This window comes from Bos grunniens, chromosome 20 (genome assembly GCF_055505025.1).
Source record: "Bos grunniens cultivar Pamir isolate PY7600 chromosome 20, Bosgru_T2T1.0, whole genome shotgun sequence".
Classification (NCBI taxonomy): Eukaryota; Metazoa; Chordata; class Mammalia; order Artiodactyla; family Bovidae; genus Bos; species Bos grunniens.
Genome location: NC_141184.1, coordinates 55103798 through 55128748, shown reverse-complemented (window position 1 = coordinate 55128748; position 24951 = coordinate 55103798). Strand labels below are relative to the sequence as shown.

Here is a 24951-nt window from a genome sequence, read left to right as displayed (position 1 = left end):
AACATTTCCATTAGAACCATGATTTCCACCTATTACATTGGCACATGTGTGTTCTCACTGGATTGTAAAACTTCATGAGGTAAGTAGCCTATTCTAAACCCAGAATTTAGCAAAGAAGTATGGTATAAAACAGGAACTCAACAAACATTAGTTGAATAAAGGAACAGGGAAAATAAAGATCTAAGGTGAAGATCTTTCAAGGGAATCTGAAACACGAATATTTTACCATCTAATGATATGGCTTCTCCAACATGACTGGTAGGAGAAAGAAGCAGCAGGAACCAGTTATAACAAAAACTCTAAAATGTTTACTGTTGGCCACATGGACCTTTGTCAGAGGGCCAGGAGAAGTCTCTGTAGTAAAAAATAAATAGAAAAGGAGTATGTTTATGAAATAGAAATGATCATTACCTTATATGAGGAAGAGCAGTTCAACCCAAGGCCTGGCTGAGTTGTCTGTCCAAAACTTAATACATTTGATATGAAGCTGCATTAATGGAGAGAATTCTGTAAATCAATAATTACATTTTATCTCTTAATTGAGCAGTTAAAAATACAAGAATTTTTCTTTTTTTCTGAGCCTATTTTAAACATTGAGTTTAAAAAAATGAACCAAAACAAACTCTTTCCCAGAGATATTTTTTTCTTTTTTTGCAAGGTGGCTATTTCAGTAACATTTGCCATAACACTGTAATGAAATCTGTCAGGAACTGGAAAGATGAGTATTTTACTGTAAGTGAAAAATGGGAGTATGTATGTGCATTTCTGAAAACATTAATGGGAACAGTGTCTCAAATGAAAATAATTAAATCAACAAAAGAAATTATCATTCTTAGGCCAGTTCTGGGGACTGAGTAGTAATGATAAAGAAATATCATAGGAGGGAGGAGGCAAGATGGCAGAATAGAAGGACATGGGCTCACCCTATCTTACAGAAACACCAAAAGTACAACTGCTGAACAACCACATTAAAAAAAAAAAAAAAGTTGGAATCGACCAAAAAAAAAACCCCTACATCCAAAGACAAAGAAATTTAGAAAGATGTTAACAATAACCCTGTATGTGAGACAGCAAAAGAGACACAGATGTATAGAACAGTCTTTTGGACTCTGTGGGAGAGGGAGAGGGTGGGATGATTTGGGAGAATGGCATTGAAGCATGTATAATATCATATAAGAAACGAATTACCAGTCCAGGTTTGATGCAGGATACAGGATGCTTGGGGCTGGTGCACTGGGACGACCCAGAGGGATGGTACAGGGAGGGAGAAGGGAGGGGGTTTCAGGATGGGGAACACATGTATACCTGTGGCGGATTCATGTTGATATATGGCAAAACCAATACAATGTTGTAAAGTAATTAACCTCCAATTAAAATAAATAAATTTATATTTAAAAAAATAAAAAATAAAATAAAATCAAGCTGTAGGTGAACTTCTAAAAATACACCAGGCTTGAGATTTTTTGGAAGCTCTTACTGAAAAAAAAAGAAAAAAAGAAAGTTCTGAGCTCCACATGAGGCTTCCAAGCCTAGGATTCTGGAAACGGGAGGAGGATACCCCAGAGAGTCTGACTTTGAAGGCCAGTAGGGTTTAATCGCAGGAAATCCACAGGACTGGGGTTGTGTATGTACTCGGAAATTCAAAGAGTGAAATAATGCCTTCTGCAGCAATATGGATGAACCTGGAGACTATCATACTAGTAAAGTAAGTCAGACAGAAAGACAAATGATGATATTGCTTACATGCCAAATCTTTAAAAAATGATACAAATGAACTTACTTACAAAACAGAAACAGACTCAGACTTACGGTTACCAGGGAGGAAGGGTGGGCTGGCAGGGAGGGCAGACTCAGAGTTTAGGACTAACACATACACACTGCTATATATTGGAAACGGACAACCAAAAAGGACCTCAATACTCTGTAATAACCTAAATGGGAAAAGAATTTGAAAAAGGTTGCACATGTATAGCTGAATCACTTTGCTGTACACTGGAAACTAACAAAACACTGTTAATCAACTTCACGCCTATATAAAATAAAATTAAAAAAAGAAAAGAAACATCAGATTAAAGAAGTTCCGGTTCTTAAATGAAAAGAAAAACTGAAAGGGTTACTAGGATTTGCTACCTGAAGGACTGCCGCCTACTAAGACAGAGTCAACACCAGACTATGAAAGAAAACCTATCTTCAAAATTCACTGGGCCATTCTTACCAACTCATTTTTTGTAAGGCAGGAAAAATAATCAGGCAAATCAAAGGTGAGGTATCTTTGGAAAATTTAATTTGGACCATATTTTTCTTTCTTTAGCTGAAAACATCAAATATTTCCATACATTTTGGGCTCCACGACTTACAAAGGGGCAGTGGGTTTCCTGCAGTTACATACTGTACCCAACTTTCTATAGAAAGATCAGACATTTTCCAACCTTGCTTTTGAATATTTTCTTTAAAATGCTTTAAAGGTTCTTTATAGTCAATGGCAAGTAGAACAAAGTAAGGCTTTTTTTTCTCCTTTTCCCCGTTTTTGGTACTGCATGTAGGAGGAATAAGGAAGGAAGACTCATCACATCAGTTTTGGTACCCTGGGGGACTGCTGCTAGCCCCCCACGGGCACCCCTGCACCGAGGAACCCAAGATGAGTAAGTGCTGAACAGCCTGTCACAGCCACGTCACGGCAGAGGGGGGTCTGTGGGCTGTTAGTTCCTCTCGGTGTTCACAGGGCTCCTGGCCTCCAGGAGTAACAAAGGAACCAGGACCAAACCACGACCAGATGTCTCCCACCTGGCACTGCAGTGCCACAGATTCACTTCTGTGGGCCTTACAACGTGCATTTAAAGACTAAATGTAATTAGTGAAAATAACACAAGGAAAAAAAAGTCTTTACTAATTCCCATATCAAATTACTAGAATGAAAATAAAAGCATCTGTCTGATAAAACATATCTCTATGTCAGTTGAAAGCAACTCCCTGGCAAGATCATCTCAGTAATGTATATCTGTCACTATTTGTATATTTCTGCCTGGTACACACATTTCTTTAATTGTATCACCTGAACAGCATTGTTACTTTTCAAACTTGTAGTCTCATTAGCTTAAAAAAGGGATAAGGCAGCCAAATTTAACTAATTTTGCTTGCTGTAAAACATCTCAGACATTAAACCTTCTTCTTCTCAAGTGTTAAGAGCACATGATTAAAAGGTAACAAACAGTTTCTTCTCTTAACAGGAAACTAAGCAGCTATTGTTGTCAAATCTATCTCTAGTAAACACAGGGCCCCTTATAAATATAAAATTAAATTCTTTTGAGGAATAGGTTTGTGATTTTAGTTATGTAGGAATTACATTTATTCACTGAATTTTTGTAGTAAAAAAAAGGCGTGGTCTTTGCGTCTCTTTGCTTCTTACACAAGGGATCTCTCCATCATCCCAGCAGGCTTGCACACAAGGCGGCACGCTGGCCTCCTCAGCCACGGCTCACGCCCTCAGAAGCCCTGCAGAAACTCCTGCAGCTGGGTGACGATCTCGGTGTCCACCGTCTCCATGAGGGACTGGAAGCCTTGCTCTCCCAGCAGCTCCTGCTGGGCCTTGAGCTTCTCGTAGATGAACTGCTGCAGGGACACGGTGTGCACGGGGTCCTTCAGGGCCAGCTGTGGGACAGAGAGGAGCCACACTGCGTCACAGAGGCAAAACAAGGCCCTTTTCCCTGAGTGACTCAATTCTTTGTAATTCCTTTCACAGCAGCTGAAGTGCCTCTGCCACCCTTCTTCCAATGGACTCGAACACAGCCTCCCCATGGAAAGGGCTGCCAAAGAAACTTCATTCAGTGAGTTTAGACTCGGTGAATGGAATTCCTCAGTCCCCTGGGCCTCTGAGCACGGTCGTCTGATTAGCCCAATTTCTCAACAGCTCACCCATGTAAAGAATCAAAACCTGGTGGAAAGTACCCTAAAAGAAACAGAATGTGCCAAAGAGCATTTAAACAGTTTTAACATGATTGTCCAGGCTGCCTCATAGGAAGAGCAGGGACTTTACTGTGGCAGCTTAGTGAGGCCCTCAGGACTGACAAAGGAGACACTGCCTTGTCTTGGATTGATATGTAACTTATATATGTGTATATTCTTCTGGGTAAAAAGAGAAAGAAAAATAATTAGTAAAAATAGATTTTAACAACCCAAATGTGTTCCTCCTCTCCTGTTGAAGTATTTGAAAAACAAAAGAAATACAATTAAATTAAAAAGAACCCATCCATCCACTTCCTGAAGATAACAATCACGAGAGAAAACATTCTGGCCTCTCTGGCCTGTGGCATGCACCTACGTACATATAAATACACAATTAATATTGCTGTTTGCACTTAAAATTATCACACAAAAAACTGTACTCTAATACATTTAAGGATTCTAAATATATTTGTCTTTTTTTTGTTATAGGCGTGTTGAAGTAATCAGTCTAATTTAAATGCAATTTTTTTTTTTTGCAATTTTAACTATAATTTTGCTGAATGATCTTTCATGAATAATGTTCCATGTTACTACATATACAGCCTTTCCTCTACATTTCAGATTATTTCTTGAAGATATCTACCACAATTTTAGAAGAATTACTAAAGTACATACATAATTTTATGACTCTTGATACATACTATCAAGTTGTTTTTCCTATGGTTTGTACCAACTTAAAAGGTCTATGAGTTTTCAGCTTGTGACACTGTTAACACTGGTATCGTCAATATTTACATTACTTAAAATTCAAGAACTGAAAATAACACATCTTTGCTTTAAGCTGTATATTGCTCTCATTATCAATAATGCTGAACATGTACAAGGCTTTAAGTAAAGTTTCTGTGTGAGAAATTCTCCTTCTTTACTGGGGCTCAATTCTATGCAGGTGAAGTAGCTGAGTCAGATCTTCTGTCTGAGCAATGTAAGTAGATTTTAAAATAATGACCACACATAGAAAATGTAACTGAGAGGCAGATACATAGGAGCCACGAATGTGAAACTGAATTCCTTATGTGACTATTCCAGAATTACAGAGTAAATTCATGGCAGGGGTAATTTTAATACTCATTCTTCAGGAAATTGGGTAGGAGAAAGAACAGTAAGAACTGACAAGCCTGAAGATATCATTCTACAAAATGTACAGAAATTGAACATTTAAAAATACATGCTCTCCTAAGCAACATGCAATGATGTTCAATATTACTTTAATGACTAGGAAATAGACCTCTTACTAAAGAGGCTGTGAACTTTGTTGAAACATCATGAGTTATCTCTAGCTAAAGCCATCTGCTACAATATGAGTGAAAAGAAACTGGGCTTCAAGCTGATGTTCAACAAGTCACTCCAATTACTGAAGCAAAGCTTAACAGTCTGGTTTAAAAGCAGTTTCAATTTGCTATATGACACTGAAAGCAGTTAGCTTATCACATCTCCACTTTAATTTCCAACAGACTAATAAAGAAAGAAACGAAAATTCAGCAGTGGCCACAGGACTGGAAAAGGTCAGTTTTCATTCCAGTACCAAAGAATGCAATGCCAAAGAATGTTCAAACTACTGCACAACTGCACTTATTTCATATGTTAACAAAGTAATGTTCAAAATTCTTCAAGCTAGACTTCAACAGTATGTGTACCGAGAACTTCTAGGTGTTCAAGTTGGATTCAGAAAAGGCATAGGAACCAGAGATTGAATTGCCAACATCTGTTGGATGATAGAAAAAGCAAGAGAATTCCAGAAAAACATGTACTTCTGCTTCACTGGCTACACTAAAGCCTTTGACCATGTGGATGACAACAAACTGTGGAAAATTCTTAAAGAAATGGGAATACCAGACCACCTTACCTGCCTCCTGAGAAACTTGTACACAGGTCAAGAGGCAACAGTTAGAACCGGACATGGAACAATGGACTGGTTCAAAATTGGGGAAGGGGAATGTCAAGGCTGTATATTGTCACCCTGCTTATTTAACTTCTATACAGAGTACATCATGAGGAATGCCAGACTAAATGAAGCAGAAGCTGATATTGCTGGGAGAAATATCAATAACCTCAGATACGCAGATGATACCACCCTTATGGCAGGAAGTGAAGAGGAACTAAAGAGCCTCTTGATGAAGGGAAAAAAGAGAGTGAAAAAGCTGGCTTAAAACTCAACATTCAAAAAACTAAGATAATGGCATCTTCGTTTGATGATGGGATCACCAGTCCTATCACTTCATGGCAAATAGATGGGGAAACAACAGAAACAGTGACAAACTTTATTTTCTTGGGCTTCAAAACCACTGCAGATGGTGACTGCAGCCATGAAATTAAATGATGCTTGTTCCTTGGAAAAGCTATGACAAACATAGACAGCATATTAAAAAGCAGAAACATTATTTTGCCAACAAAGGTCTGTATAGTGAAAGCTATGGCTTTTCCCAGTAGTCATGTATGGATCTGAGATTTGGATCTTAAAGAAGTCTGAGCATCAACGGATTGATGGTTTTGAACTGTGGTGTTGGAGAAGACTCTTGACAGTCCCTTCAAATATAAGATCAAACCAGTCAATCCTCAAGGAAATCACTCCTGAATATTCACTGAAAGGACTGATGTTGAAGCTGAAGCTCCAATACTTTGGCCACCTGATGCAAAGAGCCAACTCATTAGAAAAGACACTGATGCTGGGAAAGATTGAACGCAGAAGGAGAAGGGGACAGAGGATAAGATGGTTGGATGGCATCACCGATTCAATAGACATGAGTCTGAGTGTGCTCTGGGAGATGGTGAAGGACAGGGAAGCCTGACGTGCTGCAGTCCACGGGGTCGCAAACAGTCAGACACAACTGATGACTGACAGTAACAAAACCCCACCAGAACACTACATCAGTGTATTTTTCAAAAGTGTATTGATCAGTCATGAGAAGATTAAAAACATTTATCTGCTTTGTAAGGACAGCTGTGGCGGGAAGAAGGAATTAAAAACACACACAGAATCACTAACTGCACACCTTGCACGTGCCACGTGGGCTCGGCAGTCACGTCCCACTCTGCAGCCCCGTGCACTGTAGCCCACCAGGCTCTTCTGTCCATGGGGTTTTCCGGGCAAGAATACCGGAGTGGGTTGCCATTTTCCCTTCTAGAGTATATTCCTGATCCAGGGATTGAACCCGAGTCTCCTGCACTGCAGGCAGATTCTTTACCACTGAGCCACCTGGGAAGCCCTAACTGTATACCTCAAAGGATCTTTAACAAAAACAACAACAACACTATATTTCATTATAAAAAAATACACATTAGCAAATAAATGTCTATTTTGGCTTGTGGTAGACATTCACTAATCATGGCTGTTAATACCTTATTTTGAAGAAATAAAACAGATTGACCAAATGATTCCATAGAGAGGAATTATCACGGCACATGCACACAAAAAAATCCAGATATTATTTTTTTGAATGTAATAATGCCTATGCGTGTGTGTGCTAAGTCACTTCAGTAGTGTCCCACTCTTTGTGACCCTATGGACTGTAGCCCACCAGGCTCCTCTGTCCATGGTATTCTCCAGGCAAGAATACTGGAGAGGGTTGCCACGTCCTTCTCCATGGGATCTTCCAGACCTAGGGATTGACCCTGCCTTTCCTGCATCCCAGGCAGATTCTTTATCATTAGAGTCACCTGGAAAGCCCCAAAATGCCTGTAGTTACTAAAATAAGAGACCCTGAAATCACTAACAACATTTTTAAAACTATTACTTTTACACAAATAATGTCCACTTAACATAATTAATTATCTGATTTAATGTGAAAATACACAGAATGCCTACCATGTTTACCAAGTGGTATGTTCTCTAGAAAATAGTTTTCTAATGTAGTAAGTAAACTGGAACTAGGAAGATTCTGGACATTATACATAAACAAACATAAGGAGGTTCCAAAGGGTAGAGAGAAGGCAGACCAGGGAGCCCAGCACCCAAGAAACAACACAGTGTTGAGTGCTCTTTCTTTTTGCCTAATAAATTCCAGATTTGGGGCTGAAGAAGCCAGCACCTGGCAACACCAATGAGCACAGAAATCTCCAACAAAATATCTACAAGATCTCTAGCCAAAGGACCAGGAAAGGGACCACACAGCAAGACAAAAACACTTAGACAATAACTGCTCTACTTCAGACAAGCACCGCTGAGTAAACTGTGGCCCACTCACACTGCGCTATTACGAGGACTCGACCCTCTCCCATGTCCCCCTTGGGGACCTTGAACTCTCTCCTTTCTCACCTCAGGAGGCATCAGTGGAGGCTCTGTGGGGAACAAGGCCTTCTTCCCCTACCTGGCAGTAACAAAGTGGCACATCTACTTCTCCTGCCAGAACAGGATCAGAAAAAACCAGTTAAAACAGAAGGTTTAAATAAGACTCAGAGTCTCATAATATTAAAAATGGCCAATTTTCAATAGAACTCACTCATAACATCTACCAAAAGGAGGGGTCGTGGCCAAGAGGGAAGTGGCTTTAATTGTAAAAGGGTTCCAAATCTTGATTCATTAATTTCAACATTCTGGCTGTGAAGCTGTAGTTTTACAAGATGTTATCACTAGAGGATATGAACAGTACAGTTTATAAACCAGAGAGATCATTAATCTGGCAACCTCAATGACCAAGAATACACTGGGAGGCAAGGAGTTAACTTCTAAAGATGAATGATCAGAATACTTTGGCACCTATATGCCCAAATTTAAACAAATCATTCATAGAAGAATCTTACAAAATCAAATTATTTATTCTTCTTTCCCAAACATATTCCAACAGGTGTGATTACCTTTGCTGAGATGCACAAATCTGAGGAGATAAAAACCTGCTACAAGGAAAACAAAGGCATCAACATTGAGGTTCAACTGACAACATGGAAATATTGGGAACAATGAGAAGAAACAGAAGACTATTAAAAATCTGAACCAGACAAGATGCAATATGCGGTCTTCTGGATTGAATCCTACAACTAAGAGCGTGAGCAGAAATCCAGTGAAATTTAAATAAAGTCTGGAGTTTAGTTAATAGTAATGTACCAAAGTGGGTTTCTCAGCTTTGATAAATGTACAATGGTAATATAAGATGTTGACTTTGGGAAAACTAGGTGAAGGGTGCATGAGAATACTCTGTACTATCTTTGTTACTTTTCTGTAAACCTAAAACTATTCCAAACTAAAAAGATTATCTTTATGCCAGTACCATACCATTTTAATTACTGTGGCCTTGTAATATATTTTGAAATCAGGGCATGTGATGCTTCCAGCTTTGTTCTTTTTCAAGACTGTCTTGGCTGGCCAGTCAAGATCTTTTATGGTTTTATATGAATTTTAGAATGGTGTTTTTCATTTCTATAAAAACTGCCATTGACATTTTGATAGGAATTGCACTGAATCTGTAAATTGCTTTGGGTAGTACGGATGTCTTAACAATATTAAGCCTTCCAATCCATAAACATGGATATCTATTTGTGTTTTTAAATTATTTTGTGAATATTTTATAGTTTTTGGCATACAAGTCTTTTGTTTCTTTAGTTAAGTTTATGCCTAAACTTTTTGAGGCTATTGTAAATTTTTAATTTCTTGATTTTTTTTCTTAATTTCTAAATTTTTTCTAAATTTCTTAGTTTTCTTAATTTCCATTTTAGATAATTATTAGCATATAGAAAACACACTGAATTTCTGCACATTGATTTTGTATCCTACAACTTTACTAAATTCATTAATTAGGTCTAGTATTTTTTTTAACAGTGTCTTCAGGGGTTTCTCTATATAAGATCATGTCATCTGTAAATATGAACAGTTTTACTTCTATCATTTCAATTTGTATGTCTTTAATTTCTTTTTCTTGCTTAATTGCTCCAGCTAGGATTTCCAGTACTATGATGAATAGACAGAGCAATGGAAATGAACAGAGAGATCAGAAACAAATCCACACACACATACCTACCTACTCATCTTCAATAAGGGTGCCAAGAATGCATAGTGGGGAAAGGATAGTCTCTTCAACAAAGTGTGTTGGGAAACTGTATATCCATATCTAAAACCTTTACCTTATACCACACACAAAAGTCAACTCAAATTAAAGACTTAAACATAAGACCTCAAACTGGAAAATGCTTATAATATAGGGGGAAATCTGTATGCCCCTGGCGTTGGCAATGATTTCACAGATGTGACAGCAGGAAACAGAGGCAACAAAATCAAACACATGGGAAACTATGTCCAACAAAACTTCAATTAAAAGTTATTTAAAAATACAGATTTACACTAAAAAGTACTCTCCTCTGTGGATATATGGTTTGGGGACGAACTGCTGTAGAAGCCTGAATTAGTTGACAAAAACGTTCATTATATACAGAGAATGTCTAATCAGTAAGACTGGCAAGTTCATTTCAAAATGACAAAAACTGACAACCTTAGTCTTTGAGTCACATCCAAAGCTGATTCTTCTCAAGCTAATGGCATCAGTAGACGCCACTAGACTACAGACTTCCAATTTCTTGGTTTTGTTCTTTCTGTTGCTTCCATATGCCTAACCCCCATTCTTGCCCTTCAAGAAAGCACATGATAATTTAAGAAATATTTCCATTAAAATGGTTGTAAGACTCAGTTCAGTTCAGTTGCTCAGTCATGTCCAACTCTTTGCGACCCCATGAATCGCAGCACGCCAGGCCTCCCTGTCCATCACCAACTCCCGGAGTTCACTCAGACTCACATTCATCGAGTCGGTGATGCCATCCAGCCACCTCATCCTCTGTCATCCCCTTTTCCTCCTGCCCCCAATCCCTCCCAACATCAGTCTTTTCCAATGAGTCATCTTTTCCCATGAGGTGGCCAAAGTACTGGAGTTTCAGCTTTAGCATCATTCCTTCCAAAGAACACTCAGGGCTGATCTCCTTTAGAATGGACTGGTTGGATCTCCTTGCAGTCCAAGGGACTCTCAAGAGTCTTCTCCCATATAGATGGCTAACAAACACATGAAAAGATGCTCAACATCATTCATTATCAGAGAAATGCAAATCAAAACCACAATGAGGTACCATTTCACGCCAGTCAGAATGGCTGCGATCCAAAAGCAATAAATGTGAGGGTGTGAAGAAAAGGGAACCCTCTTACACTGCTGGTGGGAATGCAAACTAGTACAGCCACTATGGAGAAGAGTGTGGAGATTCCTTAAAAAACTGGAAATAGAATTGCCTTATGATCCAGCAATCCCACTGCTGGGCATACACACTGAAGAAACCAGAAGGGAAAGAGACACGTGTACCCCAATGTTCATCGCAGCACTGTTTATAATAGCCAGGACATGGAAGCAACCTAGATGTCCATCAGCAGATGAATGGATAAGAAAGCTGTGGTACAGTTATCAAGACAGTATGGTACTGGCACAAAGAAATATAGATCAATGGAACAAAATAGAAAGCCTAGAGATAAATCCACGCACATATGGACACCTTATCTTTGACAAAGGAGGCAAGAATATACAATGGATTAAAGACAATCTCTTTAACAAGTGGTGCTGGGAAATCTGGTCAACCACTTGTAAAAGAATGAAACTAGAACACTTTCTAACACCGTACACAAAAAAAAACTCAAAATGGATTAAAGATCTCAACGTAAGGCCAGAAACTATAAAACTCCTAGAGGAGAACATAGGTAAAACACTCTCTGACATACATCACAGCAGGATCCTCTATGACCCACCTCCCAGAATATTGGAAATAAAAGCAAAAATAAACAAATGGGACCTAATTAACCTTAAAAGCTTCTGCACATCAAAGGAAACTATTAGCAAGATGAAAAGACAGCCTTCAGAATGGGAGAAAATAATAGCAAATGAAGCAACTGACAAACAACTAATCTCAAAAATATACAAGCAACTCCTACAGCTCAACTCCAGAAAAATAAATGACCCAATCAAAAAATGGGCCAAAAAACTAAATAGACATTTCTCCAAAGAAGACAGACAGATGGCTAACAAACACCTGAAAAGATGCTCAACATCACTCATTATCAGAGAAATGCAAATCAAAACCACTATGAGGTACCATTTCACACCAGTCAGAATGGCTGCGATCCAAAAGTCTACAAATAATAAATGTTGGAGAGGGTGTGGAGAAAAGGGAACCCTCTTACACTGTTGGTGGGAATGCAAACTAGTACAGCCACTATGGAGAACAGTGTGGAGATTCCTTAAAAAACTGGAAATAGAACTGCCTTATGACCCAGCAATCCCACTGCTGGGCGTACACACTGAGGAAACCAGAAGGGAAAGAGACATGTGTACCCCAATGTTCATCGCAGCACTGTTTATAATAGCCAGGACATGGAAGCAACCTAGATGTCCATCAGCAGATGAATGGATAAGAAAGCTGTGGTACATATACACAATGGAGTATTACTCAGCCATTAAAAAGAATACATTTGAATCAGTTCTAATGAGGTGGATGAAACTGGAGCCTATTATACAGAGTGAAGTAAGCCAGAAAGAAAAACACCAATACAGTATACTAACGCATATATATGGAATTTAGAAAGATGGTAACAATAACCTGGTGTACGAGACCTCAAAAGAGACACTGATGTATAGAACAGTCTTATGGACTCTGTTGCAGAGGGAGAGGGTGGGAAGATTTGGGAGAATGGCACTGAAACATGTAAAATATCATGTATGAAACGAGTTGCCAGTCCAGGTTAGATGCACAATACTGGATGCTTGGGGCTATTGCACTGGGATGACCCAGAGGGATGGTATGGGGAGAGAGGAGGGAGGAGGGTTCAGGATGGGGAACACATGTATACCTGTGGCGGATTCATTTTGATAGTTGGCAAAACTAATACAATTATGTAAAGTTTAAAAAAAAAATTAAAAAAAAAAAAAAAGAAAGCTGTGGTACATATACACAATGGAGTATTACTCAGCCATTAAAAAGAATACATTTGAATCAGTTCTAATGAGGTGGATGAAACTGGAGCCAATTATACAGAGTGAAGTAAGCCAGAAAGAAAAACACCAATACAGTATACTAACGCATATATATGGAATTTAGAAAGATGGTAACAATAACCCTGTATACGAGATAGCAAAAGAGACACTGATGTATAGAACAGTCTTTCGGACTCTGTGGGAGAGGGAGAGGGTGGGATGATTTGAGAGAATGGCATTGAAACATGTATAATATCATATATGAAACGAGTCGCCAGTCCAGGTTCGATGCACAATACTGGATGCTTGGGGCTGGTGCACTGGGACGACCCAGAGGGATGGTACGGGGAGGGAGGAGGGAGGAGGGTTCAGGATGGGGAGCACATGTATACCTGTGGCGGATTCATGTTGATATATGGCAAAACCAATAAAATATTGTAAAGTTAAATAAAAAATTAAAAAAATAATTTTCCATAAATATATATATATATATATATGTACAAAATGAAAAAAAAAAAGAGTCTTCTCCAACACCATAGTTCAAAAGCATCAATTCTTTGGCACTCAGCTTTCTTCACAGTCCAACTCTCACATTCATACATGACCACAGGAAAAACCATAGCCTTGACTAGATGGACCTTTGTTGGCAAAGTAATGTCTCTGCTTTTGAATATGCTATCTAGGTTGGTCATAACTTCTTCCACGGAGTAAGCGTCTTTTAATTTCATGGCTGCAGTCACCATCTGCAGTGATTTTGGAGCCCCGAAATACATAGTCTGACACTGTTTCCCCATCTATTTCCCATGAAGTGACGGGACCAGATGCCATGATCTTCGTTTTCTGAATGTTGAGCTTTAGGCAAACTTTTTCACATTTTTCAGTTATTAGCAGAAGATAACTAGCCAGAATTTCCTGACTCCAAGGTAATGCCTAAAAAATGAAGTGTTAATAACCTGACTCACTTCAAAAGTACATTCACTGGACTTTAATAAGCAAGCAGTTCAATTCCCTGGTATTGAAATTATTACTGTAAGACAGAATGGTTCTGGTTGAACTGTATAAATGTCCTTCTGTTGGTTAAAAAAAAAAAAAGGTCCTTCTGTTGGTAATGATAGCTTTCTGATATAAAAACAACTGACCCGTAAGGTGCTTAGTCTCTGAAGTTGGTACAAGATTTTTAGCTCCTGTGGTGCTACTTACCAAGATGTATGTATATTTCATGAGATTTTTATTCCTTAAAACTAAAAAACATTCCATTGCATTAATCTTCAGTTTCACTCAGCATGAATTCGGTAAAGCTGAATCTTTTATTTTTCTTAGGTTACATGGCATATTGGGTCATTGTTCACTTTTCTCCATACACTTTATGATAATGTTTCAGAAATTATTCACAGTTACATTTTTTCATATAATATTTTGCTAAAGAGAAAAAGTTTCTTACCTTAGAGAAAAATACAGAAGATCTTTTTAAAGAATAATATACTTTCTATAAAACCTCACAGATTATGTATAAACACACTGGCTATGCAATAGGACAAAAATCTTAAAAGAAAAATTTGCCTACAACAAGGTATTTAACCACGTGGCCTTTTAAAATTCTTTAGTTTGATCCCTTGTTTAAAATTATCTTCTCTTTTGACCTTTGATTGCTTCACTAAAAGGTAACTCAATTTCTAAAATTTATCTTAAAAAAATAAATAAATACAATTTATCTTAATAATTTAAAATTTCTAAAATCTCTTAGGATATAAATTCTCCTGATTTTGTGGCTTAACAAAGAGTCTGAGGCCTGCAGATAAGGCCTGCAGATACCAACCAGAACTCACTTCATTAATGATGCTTGGCAATGCAAATTTAGTCACTAATTACACCCAGTGTGAAGCCCAAATTCCAAGGGAGTCACCTGAGAGTTTTACTTTATTCTATTTTAAAATTTATTTTTACTTTAATTACTGTTATGGTTGCTCCTTGAGGAATTTAGTTTACAATTTTTATCTGATGAGCTTGTAAGTAAAGGAACTATCTTACACTGCTATGTCTAGAAAGAATGGGATGGAGACTTGTTTTATTCTATTATACCTTTCCTTATAAGGTACATCAAATCTTTTGGAAAGCAAGTTTGAGAGAAATGTACAATTTAAACGATGACCCGAGTATTTATTTCAAGCCCAGCTCTGAGGAACAGAACATCTGCTTATTTCTTTATATCTCTCTTGGTATGGAATATTCTCCCTCAGAGCAATTAAATAGAAATCAAAATATTCTATTTATATTACTAAACTCCAACCATATGCAAGGAATGTGCTAGGCACAGGCTAGGCCCTTCACTCACAATAAAGAATCCTAGGAAGCAAGAGAATCTTCAGCAATATAACCAAAAATCCTGAAAGAATGGTGGTTCAATGTGCTTAGCAGCACTGGGAACAGTCTGAGAAACTTTTTAAATGCTGATGCCTAACTCTTACTTCTAGAAATTCTGATTTAACTGGTTTCAGGCACCAGGATTTTTTTTAAAAGCTCTCCAGGTGATTCTGATGTACATCTAAAAGTGAGAAACCCTCTTATAGAAAAATTTTGAGGATTAAGATCTTAGAAAGTGAAAGTGTTAGTCACTCAGTCACATCTGACTCTTTGCAACCCCATGGACCATGTTCTCTATCCATGTAATTCTCCAGTCAAGGATAGTGGATGGAGTGGGTTGCCATTCCCTTTTCCAGGGGCTCTTCCTGACCCAGGGATTGAACCCAGGTCTCCCACATTGAGGCTTAGCGGTAAAGAATTTGATTGCAATGCAGGAGCTGCAGGAGACCTGGGTTCAATCCCTGGATTGGGAAGATCCCCTGCAGGAGGGCATGGAAACCCACTCCAGTATTCTTGTCTGGAAAATCCCATGGACAAAGGAGCCTGGAGGGCTACAGTCCACAGGGTCGCAAAGAGTCGGACATGACTGAAGTGACTTAGCAAGCAAGCAAGCAATCCCATATTGCAGGCAGATTCTTAACCATCTAAGCCACCTAAGATCGCAGGTGAACCTAAAAAAAAAAAAAAAAAAAACTTTGTATTTTTACATTCATTCAAATAAAAAGAATAGAGGTAACAGACTGAATAAAGCATATGAAACAATTCCCATTTACTACCATCTATTTCTAGAAACTCCTCAGGGTTTCCTTTATTCTTTAGTTTCAGTGAAGCATTTTTAAGTTCCTTTTGCTTACTGTATGCATAAGGAGCCAGTCAGTGTCCTTAATCTATTTCAAAAAGTAGGATTATCATCCATCAAATTGTAAATCATCAATAATTTATCAAAATGACAGAATATGAAAGCAATGAAAACTTTCCAACTTGACCATTGGCTGGTATAGCAAAACTGTTAGAGAATTTGCGTATTTTATGACTTGTTTCTGGGAAGGGAAATACTGTTCTATGGCTGTTTAATCTAAATTTGCTGGAGTACTTGAGATGATATCATGCACGATTTAAATTACATTCTGTCTTTATTTTAGTTGGCAGACTTGGCACAAAACAAAGGAATACACAGCATGCCTCCGGGACTGAGTTATCTGTGGAAGTCAAATGGAAAACTCAAAAAACAACAGCATTGTGATTAACAAAGATGGGACACTACGACAAGGTTTTAGAAAACAGCACAATTCAAGCATTTCAAAATATCAGTCGCACTATTACCTTTTAATATTGGAGTTTATTTAAATCTAGCCTACCAACATTTATTTCGTTTCCATAAAAACAGACTAACCAGAAGCAGAATATCTACAATACCCAATGGATTTAAGACCATAAGTGAGCTTGTACCAGTCTCTGAGAATTACTCTTGTTTTATATTCAAGGAATAAATTCATAGTGAAATGGAACAAGTAAAGTTTCAGAAGCAATTCATCAACATCAAAGGCCGGATTGTTCCTGAACAAAGGTCACCCAAATCGCCAGTAAATAGTTCATGTTAACTGCTGACTTACGTGTTTAAAGAAATTTGCTACACTAGCATCTAATTCAGTGAAAGGTTACTGAGAATCCATTTTGTACCATTCTACACACATGTGTGTGTGTGTGCTATGTCACTTTAGTCATGTCTGACTTTGCAACCCTATGGACCGCACCCCATAGCCAGGCTCCCCTGTCTGTAGTCAAGCTCTTCTGCCCATGGGATTCTCCAGACAAGAGTGGGTTGCTGTGCCCTCCAGGGCATCTTCCTGACCCAGGGATTGAACCCCTGTCTCCTACGTCTCCTGCACTGGCAGGCAGATTCTTCACCACTAGCACCACCTGGGAAGCCCCCAACATATATAACCTGTATGTAAAATGTGTGGTGGGGGCAGGGTAACATGAAAATTCATGGTGTAGTAAAATTTTTTATATTAAATGGTAAAAAGCTGCTGCATCATTTGTTCTTTGAAATGAGACAGCTACTGTATGTATGTGTGATAAAAGAGAAGATAGAGAAGGTGGGGAGAGGTAAAGAAGGCGCCAGGAGAGACAACAAAGAGAAGATATATCTCTCAGTTACCCAGGTCAGAAGAAAGCTAGCTGGTGATGTGGCACATCAAATAGCATCAGTATTCAGTGGGTGGAAGCAGTTAATCTGTAGTTAAATGAGTGGAGTAGGAAAACGCTATCAAGCTCTCTTGGCAAGTATAACACTGGAAGCCTCTTCCCCATTGTATGGCTAAATACAATCTCAAACCTTTTCTTGCCAAAAGTTTTCTGCTCTACTTTTTCTTTTATTCAGAAAAAATTTTTTAAGTCACCAGATGATAGAATTTCTTTTTAAATACATATACATCTGGTCTACAATGAAAAAATGAGAAAAGGATATTTCATTAGAAGCACTGGCTTTATAACCAAACTTAGTGAGAACATATAGGTATTCTGTAAAATAACCAAGAAGTGACTTAAAAAAAAAAAAAAAAATGAGGTTTAAAACAAATCAAAAAAACGACAAAGTCAAAAAATCCCCTTTTATTTAGAGAAATTCTGACAGAGTGCATTACCTTTTCTTTTTTTTTTTAAGTAGAACACAATTTTGTTTATAAAAGACAAAATCATCTATAACATCTACTTACATTTTTTCAATTAAAAGAAAATCTATATGGATTTTTGGTGCAGCGGGCCACATAAGTGGCAGTCTGTCAGGGAAGATAAAAGGACTAATGGATACGCTTCATGGTTAAGAATTCTGGAGTTTGTGGAAACGTACAAAGGTAAAAAATGTACAAAAGAAGAGAGACTATAGTTTAACAGTCACATTACATAATGCCATTTTCTTAAAGAAAAAAATGAACATCTATGAAATTCAAATGTAAAGTATGCTAAGGAATTATGAGTCAAAGATCTACACAGATAATTTTAGTTCGAAGGAAAGAGAAAAACAGTTATTAATAATAAAGCCTTCTTCCCCCAAAATGTGGATATAACAATGAAAATGTGGAGACCGTACTTGCGGAATTTAGGGTTTATACCCCAATTTACAAAAGTCAATTGGTATCTGAAGTTTCACAGCCTCCAATCATTTATACAGTTACAGTATACGAGTTAGCAAATTCATGGTAGAATATGATTGTACAACAATCTTCTACAATACAAATCTGACCAGGTCACTCTTTTGATGACAACTTTTTAATGCCTCTCTGTTGCTACCAAATAAAATCCAAATCCCCAAATTTCCACAGCTACTGTAACAACCACAACTTACTGCCTCTGCTCGTACAGGCAAGAAGGCCAGAAGAGTCTCCCTGGGCTAATCCAGGTGTGTCAGCAGGCCCGCTTTCCTTTCTGAAGGTATTAGGTAAGAATCTGTTTGCTTGGCTTTTATTCTAGCAGCCTTCTCACTCCATCTCTAAAGCAACAGCAGATGGAGTCTTTTTGACACTCATCATTCTGACCCTCTCCGCCTGCCTCCCTCTTCGCTTCTATGGACTCTTGTTGATTACACTTGACCCACCTGAATAATCTCCTTTGTGATCAGCCAATTAGCAACCTGAATTCCACTTTGCTGTGCAACAAAACATGGTCATGGAGGACACAACATATTCATAGCTCCAGGGACTAGGGCACAGATGTCCCTGGAGATGAACAGGATTATTCTGCCTACCACACTTAGCGTAGAGTATACCAGGCCCCCTACAACCCAGCTTCTTTTCTGATACACAGTAGGCACCTAAAAAATGTCTGGGTGACATTCCTCCCACGGCCCACTGTTCAGTGAAGTAAGACAAAGGACTGCTTCTCCTGGGTACCGCAGCATGTTTAGCAGCATCCCTGGCTCCTACCCACTGAACACCCACAGCACTTCTCTGGACTTGTGACAACAGAAATGTCTTTCAGACAAAGTTGTAAGTCCTGGGGTTGGGGGGGGCGGCAGTTCCACTCAGTTGGGAACAACTATTAAACAAGGATCCATTGTTTGTATCTAAAATAATGTAAACCTACCTAATTCACACAATGACATAAAGCCATTTTGACTAGGGTTAAGAAAGTCATCTGTTTCTTCATTTCTTCCAGCTCAGTAAGAAAGCGGTGGGAAAGAAGTTAACTCGTTTAAGTTAAAAAAAAAGTTAAAAATAACACTTGGCTACTTTCTGTAACAAAAGCTTTCTTCTTTTATATCTGTTTTAAAGTAATTTATTTCAAAGGGACAGTTCCAAAAAAAATCAGACGACCTATTAATATGATCTTCACATACATTATCACGTTAGATATAAAAAAAGCATAAAATTGTGAAAGCTGTTTTAAATCATTTCACTTTGCTGTGGTTTATGTAAAAATGAATTCAAGTAGCTAGGATACAATGAAATCCTACAAAATAATTAATTTGTTAATTCTTTAGTTAACAAATCCTCTTTCATCAGAAAGGATATTTTATTTGTATCCCTTTATACGGAATTAAATCATTTTAATTGTTTTAAATTAATACAAATGGATATGTTCTTTCTCATATTTTCTTCATTTGATTTTGAATCACAATAGCACACCTTAGCTATTGATAAAACTATGTCTTTATTCATATCACACAGGGTGAGACAACAAAGAAGCAATTACTTTCAATGCATTGCTCAGAAGAATTAGCTGGAATATAATGTGAATGTATGTATGAATTAGAAAGATTTAAGAAATAGTCTAAAAGGAAAATAAATCTGTAATTCTTAGCATCAAAACAGCAGAAGTCTTATGCTTCTGACTTTCAGTTTTATTTTTGCTGTTTTCCAGTAACTACCTTTTTCTCACTGTAGACTGAGATAATTAACAATTCTTTAGTAACTGTTCAGTTTATCTTAAAAATTATGATGAATTTTCAAGTAAAATATCCTCAGAAATCATTAATGAGTATTAAAATACACTGTTAGGTTATAGTAATTAAAATAGGCAGAGATGTAGACTATAATGTGGAGTTCTCAAATTCATGCAAGTCTGGCCATGTAGTACCTAATAAAGGTAGCATTTCAAAATAGTAAAGAAGAGGTAGGCTAGGATTAATCTTGTGACAGAAGCCATATATGTATTTGTGTGTGTGTATAAACACATATATAAAATTGATGCTCAATTCACTCTTATCAAAAAATTTCCAGTTAAAGGTTTAAATGGAATAAGCCCATTAAAAAGATGAGAAATTATTTCTTGAGAGTGGGGGCAGCCATTCCAATCCTGCCATAAAACGAGACACAACAAAAGAAGAGTTCAAAAAAAAGGTTAAAATTAACAAATCGCTAACAATTAAAGAGGTGAAAACAACATGTGGTGATGATGTCTCAAACAGCGGTGCAGATCTGGATCGACAGGTACTCAGAAGACAACGCTTCATCTTTCAGAAAGCGAGTCAAAGGGAGTGAAGAGGAAAAATAAAGCCTCACTAACAGCTGTAAGGGGGAATCTGAGAATGGAAGCAGAGACCACTATTTGCAAAACTGTACCAGGACTTACAAACAGAAAAACTGTCCTAAATCATGGCATGCAAGACAAGCACTCTAAGCTCAAACTCTTTTAACACAGCTCATTGAGATCCACGTGCTCCAAGTCAAGCAAGCTGACGACTGGTCGAACTGTAACTGCATGAACTTGTGTTACAGGTAAGACCAATGACCGTCCCAGCAAAACGACTGGCTTACAAATTCTGACCAGTCTTTGACAAAACCATTCTATGACTAAACTTTAGCTCTCTAAGCCCTATAAAACTCTTCCTTGATTCGCTCACTGTGACACAGCCCATGTTCCCCAATGTGTTGCATTCTACCTCACTTTAACAACCTAATAAGCCTAACTCTGGCTCCTAGTTTTAGACAGACAGACAGACAGACAGACAGATTAATAAATGGAAACAAAGGTGAGAATTAAGGGCTGATTTCTTTAATCTATAAAGAGTTTGTTCAGTTTTCTGACGGTGGCTTAATGAACTACTCGAAACCATGTGTCATAAAACAAGTGTTCTTCTAATGTTAATGGAGTCAGTGCATCTGGAATTCCTAAAAATGGACTGAGGATGGATTATCTCTGGTCCATGGTCTCTGGGGCTTCATTTGAGAAGACTTGAAGGCCAGAAGTGATTCAAGTCATCTTGGGAATTGGAACCATCTGAAGAGCCTCTCACTTATGTGTCTAGCAATTAATGATGGTTGTTATCTGTGACTTCAGTTGAGGAAAATAAGACCTATGTTCTCCTTGTGGATGCTGGGGTTCCCTTGCAGCATGGCAGCTGGGGTCCAAGAGTAAGTGTTCCTGGAGAATAAAGTAGAATCTATACCTAATGATCTAGACTGAGCAGCATCAGCAATCCTGACCAGTTTCAACAAAAGGAAATACAGATGTATCCTTTTAAGGAGGAAGAATGTCAAAGTCACACTTTAAGAATAACATGTAGAATGGGAGATATTATTATGACCATTCCTGGGAAACAATCTGTCATTCTTATTTAAAACCAAAGGGGAAAAAAACCAAATATAATTTCTAATAAAAAAATATAAACAAGTCATTCATTCATCAGCCTCACTCATAATTAGACAAAGTACATTAAACAACAAATTACTGCTTTCTAATTATCATATTGCCCAGGGTACAGGATAATTCATATACCACCACTGGGCATACAAATTTAAATTGTTAGTTGTTTTCCTTGAAGTGATGCACTTGCTTTCAAGAAAATGCATGCCAAATACTCAAGTCTGAATAATCATTTTTATCTTTCAAATACTCTTCCACATCCACATTCAAGTGGTATTCGTGAACAAGGTTTATTTCAGCTCAAAACTCAATCAAAATGTAGTTTTCCTCAAGACCAACCACTGTCAGAGGACATTATGACAGAAAATATTTAAAAGATGTACACTCAAGAGTGGAGATTTAGGAAACTTAATAATTTGTACTGTGTCATCAAAAACACTCTAAAATGAAACTGGCTTTAAAAAACAAAAACTAAGAGTATGGCAGTGGAGAATACAAGGACTACTAGTATAGTTGTGGAGAAGGCGATGGCACCCCACTCCAGTACTCTTGCATGGAAAATCCCATGGATGGAGGAGCCTGGTAGGCTGCAGTCCATGAGGTCGTGAAGAGTCGGACACAACTGAACAACTTCACTTTCACTTTTCACTTGCATGCATTGGAGAAGGAAATGGCAACCCACTCCAGTGTTCTTGCCTGGAGGATCCCAGGGACAGGGGAGCCTGGTGTGCTGCCATCTATGGGGTCGCACAGATTCGGACACGACTGAAGCGACTTAGCAGCAGCAGTATAGTTGTATAGTTAGCTGCCACTGACCTTATCAATGCTGAAGTGACAGCAGTTATACCCACCACGGGTACCCCATGTGGTTTCAGCACCACCAGTACAAATGTTTGCACAATGAAAAGGGAAAGAATAGCTTAGTATTATTATAAATGTTGCCTTGGAAAAGGGTATTCCACATCAGACAAAGATTTCATGACTTTTAAATTAGTATAGGTTACTTTCATAATTAAAAAAAAAAAAAAAGTCTTCAAAATAGGAACTTGCTGATGTAGAACAATTCTTTGAAAAGGTTTCCTAAATTTCCCTTTCTTCAAAACATAGGCTTCTTATAAAAACACAACTAGCATTACTGATAATTTATTGAGAAAAAGAAAGAAGCAGTAGAGGAATAAAGTAGGAAAAACCATCAAGAAGACAGTCTAAAGTTCACTGGAATGCTACCTAAGTGCTCCTAAATTAGGCCATATTCTTCATCTAGAATTTGAAGACTTTATTTGCATGGGGGTGTGGAGGTGTGCATGCTCAGATATGTCCGACTCTGTGTAACCCCAAGGACTATAGTCTGCCAGGCTCCTGTGTTCATGGGATTATCCAGGCAAGAATATCAGAGTGGGTTGCTATTTCCTCCTCCAGGGGATCTTCCCAACCTAGGGATCAAACCCATGTCTCTTGTATCCAAATTGCCAAAGTTTCCCAGTGAAGAGTGGCAAATTACTGAACTCTTTCTACGGTTTTTAGTAACAATTCAATTTGTTGTTGTTCAGTCGCTCAGTCATGTCAGTCTCTTTGCAAGTAAATAAAGAATAATGAGGCTGCCTCGTTAAAATTAAAAAACTCAATACAAATGGGTTTTTTTTAATATTCGAGAACAATACTGATGTCAGCAGGCAATTAATCTGAAATCTTGACTAAAAACAAAAACTTAGAAGCATCATTTCATTTACTTCCAAGGGCATTTTCAACAGAATTGTCTTTTCCAGTGTCTTTTGATTACTATTATGTAGCCTACTGTGAAAGATCTTAACCTCTGGATCTCAGACTACTTTTTGATTAACATTTTAGCTCCATCAAGGGAAAAACTGCTATCTCAGGAGGATGTCTGGTTATCAATTTGTGATTTGATTACATCTCAGTTGGATTATTTCAAGTCATTATTTCCTATCCTCTTGGATTTTTTAATGTCACATGCAACTCTACAGTCTGTGAGAGTTGAATTAACCACTGCAATAGCGTATTTCAAGATTTGGGATAAATTTAACATTGACTTTGAGCTCTCAAGGTTAAAAAAAGTTTTGTTCAATCCAACTTTGAAATACTTAGTATTTTTATATAGCTGGCCTTAGGTAAAGTTATGTGTCCTAGGACAGTTTTGGTTACGTCTTAGCATCACCTAAAAATCAAGATAAGGACATATAAACAGCAGTATACCAGTCAAACGTAAAAAACAAATGCAAAAGAAAAATAGTTCATTTTGAAGATGCTACTATATTGCCATTGTGTGGAGGTATAGAGAGACAGTTGTATAATTACTGAAATCAGATTGATTATATTCTTTGCAGCCGAAGATGGAAAAGCTCTATACAGTCAGCAAAAACAAGACCAGGAGCTGACTGTGGCTCTAATAATGAACTCCTTATTGCAAAATTTAGACTTAAATTGAAGAAAGTAGGGAAAAACACTATTTTAGGCCACTATTTAGGCCATACAGGTATGACCTAAATCAAATCCCTTATGGTTATACACTGGAAGTGACAAATAGATTCAAGGGATTAGATCCGATAGACATGATGCCTGAAGATATACGGACGGAGGTTTGTAACACTGTACAGAAGGCAGTGATCAAAACCATTCCTGAGAAAAAGAAATGCAAAAAGGCAAAATGGTTGTCTGAGGAGGCCTTACAAATAGCTGAGAAAAGAAGAGAAGGGAAAGACAAAGGAGAAAAGGAAAGATATACCCATCTGAATGCAGAGTTCCAAAGAATAGCAAGGAGAGATAAGAAAGCTTTCCTACGTAAACAATGCAAAGAAATACAGGAAAACAATAAAATGGGAAAGACTAGAGATCTCTTCAAGAAAATCAGAGATACCCAGGGAACATTTCATGCAAAGATGGGCTCAATAAAGGACAGAAATGGTATGGACCTAACAGAAGTAGAAGATATTAAGATGAGATGGCAAGAATATACAGAAGAACTATAGAAAAGAGATCTTGTTGAATAAAGAAAAATCAGAAGACAGGATATCTTCCACTGTCATCAAAATAAAATTTCAAAAAGACTTCACAAGAA

At 37.7% G+C, this 24951-nt stretch overlaps 1 protein-coding gene across 3 annotated transcripts in view; it reads right to left on the bottom strand.

The window, feature by feature from the left end:
• Positions 1–2267: 2267 nt before the first annotated feature.
• The window catches only part of IPO11 (importin 11), a 205453-nt gene continuing 182769 nt past the window's right edge, over positions 2268–24951 (bottom strand). For all 3 annotated transcript variants that reach the window (XM_086361893.1, XM_086361894.1, XM_086361898.1), the window contains one exon: positions 2268–3648. In XM_086361893.1, the coding sequence (XP_086218019.1) occupies positions 3484–3648 (165 nt within the window). In that variant the 3' untranslated portion in view covers positions 2268–3483. The remainder of the gene's footprint in view (positions 3649–24951) is intronic.